The 6,298-nt window shown below is 58.6% G+C and overlaps 1 protein-coding gene and 1 long non-coding RNA gene across 2 annotated transcripts in view; one reads left to right on the top strand and one right to left on the bottom strand.

The window, feature by feature from the left end:
* Window positions 1-3,440: 3,440 nt before the first annotated feature.
* Window positions 3,441-6,298, bottom strand: part of LOC116542768 — a 16,395-nt gene continuing 13,537 nt past the window's right edge. Inside the window, exons 2-3 of the long non-coding RNA XR_004265347.1 lie at window positions 4,099-4,102; window positions 3,441-3,759 (exon numbers count right to left, since the gene is read on the bottom strand). This is a non-coding gene — a long non-coding RNA (uncharacterized LOC116542768). The remainder of the gene's footprint in view (window positions 3,760-4,098; window positions 4,103-6,298) is intronic.
* JUND (JunD proto-oncogene, AP-1 transcription factor subunit) overlaps window positions 5,680-6,298 on the top strand; it is a 2,285-nt gene continuing 1,666 nt past the window's right edge. The window contains exon 1 of the mRNA XM_032267902.1: window positions 5,680-6,297. Coding sequence (XP_032123793.1) covers window positions 5,848-6,297 — 450 coding nt within the window. The 5' untranslated portion in view covers window positions 5,680-5,847. The remainder of the gene's footprint in view (window position 6,298) is intronic.

The raw sequence follows: 6,298 nt of genomic DNA on the forward strand, positions 1-6,298 counted from the left end.
GCCTCCCAAAGAGCTGGGATTACAAGCATGAGCCACCCTGCCCGGACTACAAAGCAATTTATCTTTTTTTTTAAAGAGACAGGCGTCTTGTTATGTTGTCTAGGTTGGTCTTGAATGCTTGAATCCTCCTGCCTCGGCCTCCTAAAGTGCTGGGATTACCGGGGTGAGCCAAAGTGCCAGAATTGGCCCAAACCAATTTCTGAAGTTGGTCTAAAGAAAGCAAATTCACTACCCTCTGACCCCCAAACCCTCTTCAATATCCACCTGTGAAATGGCCGAACCTAGGCCTGGCACACAGCAAGTGCACATTAAATGCATGCTGGATAAGTGCAGGGGTTCTGCCTGTGCTGGGGTAGAGGTAGGAGGGTAAGTGGTGTGGGAAGTTCTTTTCTCCTTGTGCTATAATAAGAGAGGGTTTGGGGGCTGGTTCTAGATGGTCAGTAAGTCAGTCAACAAACACTGGACTGAGCCGTTTTTCGAGGCCTGCCCAGTTAGTAAAAAAGGTCATAAACCTGGCAGAAGGAGGTTCAATCTGGTTGCATCGATGCTGAAGGTGGGGGAGGAGAGACCGACTGTGCCTCAGTTTCCTCATCTGTAAAATGATTTTAGGAGGCAGGATGGGGCCGCTGCCAGTCCAGAGGGCAGGGCCTGGTTCCCCTCCGCTCGCGGCTGGGCAGACACCTGCGCTGGACTGGGGACAGACTGCGGTTCCTGCTTGTGGAGAGGACGAAAGGCGGGCAGGAGGGGAACAGAGAGGCCTCAGCCTTCCTGAGTAACTTGATCCTCAGGAATGTACCGGGCCAGACAGCGCCCCCAGCTCGAGCCTGGCGCCCCGCCCCCGGCCGCCCTGCGGGGGTTCGGAGGTCTGGGCACTTTCCCTGCAAGCCCCGCCCCTACCAGCCCGCGGGTCCTAAGTGCCTGCTTAGGGCCCTCACAAGCCCCACCTCCCCGCTGTGGGGTCCTGAGTGCCTAGGGACCAAGCCCAGCAGGTCCTACACCCAACACAGAGGCCCCCTCCACCTCACCCTTTCGGCTGCCTGCTTAACTCCTTTTTCTTTGGGGCTTTCCGATTTAACAAGGCGATTTTTGGTTTCTGGGTGTTCAAATAAAGACTAAAAATTAAACTGCAGCCTCAACTTGCCCGAGCCCAAGCCATCCTCCCACCTCAGCCTCCCAGAGTAGCTGGGGCCCCAGACATGTGCCACCATTCCTGGCTAACATTTTTATTTTTGTAGAGAAGAGGTCTCATTACATTGCTCACGCTGGTCTCAAACTCCTGGGCTCAAGTGATCCTCCCTCCTTGGCCTCCCAAAATGGTGCTGGGATTGCTGACATGAACCACTGTGCCTGGTCTGCAGGTTGCTTTAAACAAGAAATCTCAGTTGGACGCCGTAGCTCACACCTGTAATCCCAGCACTTTGGGAGGCTGAGGTGGGCGGATCACCTGAGATCGGGAGTTCGAGACCAGCCTGACCAACATGGAGAAACCCTGTCTCTACTAAAAATACAACATTAGCCAGGCGTCACCACGCCTGTAATCCCAGCTACTCGGGAGGCAGGAGAATCGCTTGAACCCAGGAGGTGGAGGTTGTGGTGAGCCCAGATCGCGCCATTGCACTCCAGCCTGGGCCACGAGAGTGAAACTCCGTCTCAAAAAAAAAAAAAAAAATCTCTTTGTGCTGGGGAAGGACTGCAGCCGCCGTAGAGATTCAAACCCTGGTGCCAGTGGGGCGTCAGGCTCGGCTTCTGTTTGGAAGGTAGGGTTCTCTTTGGCCTGGGCACGTCGTGTGCCCCCTCCAGACACTGCTCCAAGAAATGGGATAACATCCCTCACCGCTGGTGGAGCTGCTACAGGGATAAAGGCGAAAATACAGATTCCCAGGCCGAGCCCTATTGATGCCCCAGCCCTGTCTGCAACTTTCACTGCCTTGGGGGCAAACCCCTCCTGAGCAGAGGTGGAGGCCTGGGCACTCCCCTTCTCTTCCCTTGACACTCACTGGCTTCCCAGTCCAGTCCCACCTGCCTCCGAACCTTCTAGAAATGTGTCCAACTGGTTCCTGCCCAAGGGCCTTTGAACTGATTGTTCCCACTACCAGAACGCTCTAATTCCCCAATATTTGGCAATTAGGTCCGGCTTGTCGTTCATGTGGCGTTAAGTCCCGGGCCACCCTCCCGGATTACCCAACTCTAAACATCAGCCCCTCCATTATCTGCTATGGCAGGGACACTATCAATTCTCCTGAAAACTGTGCTGGTCTGGCTGTCCCTTGGTTCGGGGGCCTGTGAAGCTGCAGTGCTCACCACACCCAGCTAATTTTTCCATCCTTTAGTAGAGATGGGGTCTCACTATGTTGCCCAGGCTGCTCTTGAACCTCGGGGCTCAGGAGATCCTCCGGTCTCTGCCTCCCAAAGAGCTGGGATTACAAGCATGAACCATCCTGCCCGACTACAAAGCAATTTAGCTTTTTTTTTGAAAGAGACAGGAGTCTTGGTGTTGGTCTGGCTCATGTGGGTCCTTTCCCCTGGCTTACAGCAGGAGCTCAATCAGTGTATGTGGAGTCAATGAATGAGAGTTCTCTCCAGTTGAAGCCAAGTGGCTTCAGATCTGCCCCTGAGGAGCCCCCATTCTGGGAGGACAGAGCTGGACCAACAGCTGCTGTGGGGTCAGGGCCGGGACAAATGGAAGGGCAGGAATGGGGGGGTTCCGGAGGGCGCTCTGGCTGGGAGGAGGAAGAAGAGGGTGGGAAAGGGCATGGAGCTGGAGCAATAGCAAATGCAAAGAAAAATAAAAACGAGGCTGGGTGCAGTGGCTCACGCCTGCAATCCCAGCACTTCGGGAGGCTGAGGCAGGCGGATCAGGAGGTCAAGAGATCGAGACCAGCCTGGCCAACATGGTGAAACCCCGTCTCTACTAAAAATACAAAAATTAGCCGGGCATGGTGGTGCGTGCCTGTAATCCCAGCTACTTGGGAGGCTGAGGCAGGAGAATTGCTCGAACCCAGGATGCAGAGGTTGCAGTGAGCCGAGATTGCGCCATTGCACTCCAGCCTGGCACCTGGCGACAGGGCGAAACTGTTTAAAAAAAAAAAAAAGAACAAAGTAAAAGGAGCCCTTGGGGGTGGCAAGGGCAGCTTCCCACACTTAGAGGCCAGGACAGGCCTTCCCCATCCAGGCCAAAGACCTCTCCTCCCTTTCTATCAAGGAGACAGAACAAGACACAGATAGGGGACATGGTCAGGAAGGGTTTCTTGGAAAAGGGGGCACTTGTGGTAGGTTTTGAAGGATGCATAGGAGTTTGCCAGAAGTGTAAGTAAGGGTATTCCACGCTGAGAGAACTCAAAAGCAAAGAACTGCAGTTAAGTTGGGCTGAATAATACAATCATAGAAAACATTTATTCACCCCTTACTAATTCTTCAAATCCAATAAAAATCGAAATACCCCACAAGTAGGTAGGTTTATTTGCTCCATTTTCATGATGGAGAAATAGGTTCAAAGAGGTAACAGGCCTTGGCATCTCACCTGCCTGCCTCCAGGAAAGGGCACCATTCAGCTCAGGCTGGCTCAGCCTAGAGTTCACCAGACCATCCCCCCAGCTGCCAAGGCTGAGGCCCAAGGTCGGGGCAGCGCCTCTGGAGGCTGCCTACTCACCTCTTGCCTCAGGGAGGGGCATGACCTCCCCTCCTCCACTCTGGCCCCACTGCTGGAGGCCCAGAGAGGGGTTCCCAGGGCAGGGCTGGCTACAGGTCTCCGGGCTGGATCTTACCCACTAGGGATCTCTTTGTCCAGGCTAGAACCTGGGCTAGAGAGCACAGAGACCCATGCGTCCGAGTGTGTATCTGTGTGTGCGTACCTGTGTCTGTCTATACAACACAAAAATAGACAGACACAGGTACACACATAGACACACACTCCAGCAGGCACAGATACCTCCTTTACTATCTGGAGACAAAACAAACCCACTCCCCCAGTTCCCTGCCCTGGCAATTCAGATCCCACACCTGCCAGGTCACGCCTTTATGATTATTACTATTTTTGAGACAGGAGTCTCATGTCTCAGCCTCCTGAGTAGCTGGGATTGCAGGTGCACACAACCACACACAGCTAATTTTTGTATTTTTGGTAGAGATAGGGTTTTACCACGTCGGCCAGGCTGCTCTTGAACTCCTGACGTCAAGTGATCTACCCGCCTCGGCCCCCCAAAGTGCTGGGATTACAGGCATGAGCCACCGCGACCGGCGCCGCATTCACCTTTAATACCAAGCATCCATTCTCTACTATGCCCTGTCAGCAGGCTCAGCATAGACAATGTCCCTGACCTCCAGGGACTATGGTCCACCCCATCATTCTGGCAGATTCAGAGGCTACAATAAAGGAATAAAGTCTGGGGGCGGGGCACTAGCTGAAGACACACCTTTGCACCGGGGGGGGGGGGGGGGATGGAGTACAGGACAGATAGCCCGCACAAAGGCCCAGACGTAGGACCAGTTTTGCAACTGAGAGGCCAAGGCTCAGAGAGAGTGAGGGGAAGGTGCTCAGGGAAAAGGAGGGTGTGGGTTCCATTCGGACAGAGGTGGGGAGCTGGAGGGGGGCATGCAGAGGCTGCACGTCAGATCCAGATGTCCTAAGGATCTGGAGTGCTGGAGGGGTGGGTCCACTCTCCTCCCTCACACCCCCTTTCCAGCCAGCCTTAATAGTGGTAACAAACATATAATAATTACTAGCTGGCATTCCTGCCTCATCAGCCCAGCCCCTGGAGTTGGGCACCCTCGCCCAGGACATCACAGCCCTGGCAGACCCGGGGTTAAAACGTGGGTGGCGGAGAGAAGGGGCTGCGCAGGGGCCTGGACTCCCAGGTTCTAGGGTTCTCAGGGTGGAAGAGAGCTCAGCCTAGCCACAGCCCTGGCCCTGCTGTGACTCCTAGCTAACTCGGGGTGGGGGGGTGGTCACTCCACCTCTCTGAACCCAGTTTCCCATCTGTAAAGGCAGGAAGTCGGACTCCTGGTTCTAGAACGCACTCAGTGAAAATGATCAGGATCCAAGCGCTTCCAGCAACTTCTGGCGACCCTCCCCTCCCCTCCCCTCCCTTCCCCCGTCTCTCCCGGAGCAATCACAAGCGGGGTGGAGAGGGAGAGGAAAGAAGGGAGGGTGGGGAACTCAGACCTGCCCCACACCCCCGGCGAGCCCCCGGACACAGCCCCAGCAGGCCTCCAACCCCGAGTGTACACAAAGCCTCTCCAGAAGGCGCGCTAGGGGAGGCGCCAAGGAGTTATTTAACCATGCGGGACCCCATCCCCCGCCAGTCCCCGGAGGGCGGCACCACCCCCGCCCCCGCCCCCGCCCAGCCGGGGCCCCACGCGCGGACACGGGGCGGGGCCTCGGGGCGGGCGGGCTCCCGGGCCCATCACGCCACCCGGGATGTGCCTTGGTGGAGGCGGCGCCGAGGAGATCGGTCGTACACAGCGGTCCCGGGGCGGGGTGACCCGGCCCGGGCGCGCGGCCTGCCCCCATGACGTCAACCCACAAGGCAGCGCGCTGTTGTGCCGTTTACCGCGCGTCGTCGGGGCAACGGCGGCCGGGCGGGCGTCGGCGGCTTGGCCCCTCCCCTCCATGCAAATGAGCGACGTCACCCGCGCCCAATGGCGAGCGGGGGCGGTGAGCTCATCGCGCGGAGCCGAGGCTATAAGAGGGCGCACAAGCCGCGCGGCGCAGGAGCCGCCGCCAGCGGAGGGCCGGGCGCAGCGGCCGCGGCCGGGGCGGGCGCAGGGCCGAGCGGACGGGGGGGGCGCGGGCCCCCCGGGAGGCCGCGGCCACTCCCCCCCGGGCCGGCGCGGCGGGGGAGGCGGAGGATGGAAACACCCTTCTACGGCGATGAGGCGCTGAGCGGCCTGGGCGGCGGCGCCAGTGGCAGCGGCGGCAGCTTCGCGTCTCCGGGCCGCCTGTTCCCGGGGGCGCCCCCGACGGCGGCGGCCGGCAGCATGATGAAGAAGGACGCGCTGACGCTGAGCCTGAGCGAGCAGGTGGCGGCGGCACTCAAGCCCACGGCCGCGCCGCCTCCGACCCCTCTGCGCGCCGACGGCGCCCCCAGCGCGGCACCCCCCGACGGCCTTCTCGCCTCGCCCGACCTGGGGCTGCTGAAGCTCGCCTCCCCCGAGCTCGAGCGCCTCATCATCCAGTCCAACGGGCTGGTCACCACCACGCCGACGAGCACGCAGTTCCTCTACCCCAAGGTGGCGGCCAGCGAGGAGCAGGAGTTCGCCGAGGGCTTCGTCAAGGCCCTGGAGGATTTGCACAAGCAGA

The sequence above is a fragment of the Sapajus apella genome, unplaced genomic scaffold, assembly GCF_009761245.1.
Source record: "Sapajus apella isolate SASKATOON/1434 unplaced genomic scaffold, GSC_monkey_1.0 scaffold173, whole genome shotgun sequence".
Lineage (NCBI taxonomy): Eukaryota > Metazoa > Chordata > Mammalia > Primates > Cebidae > Sapajus > Sapajus apella.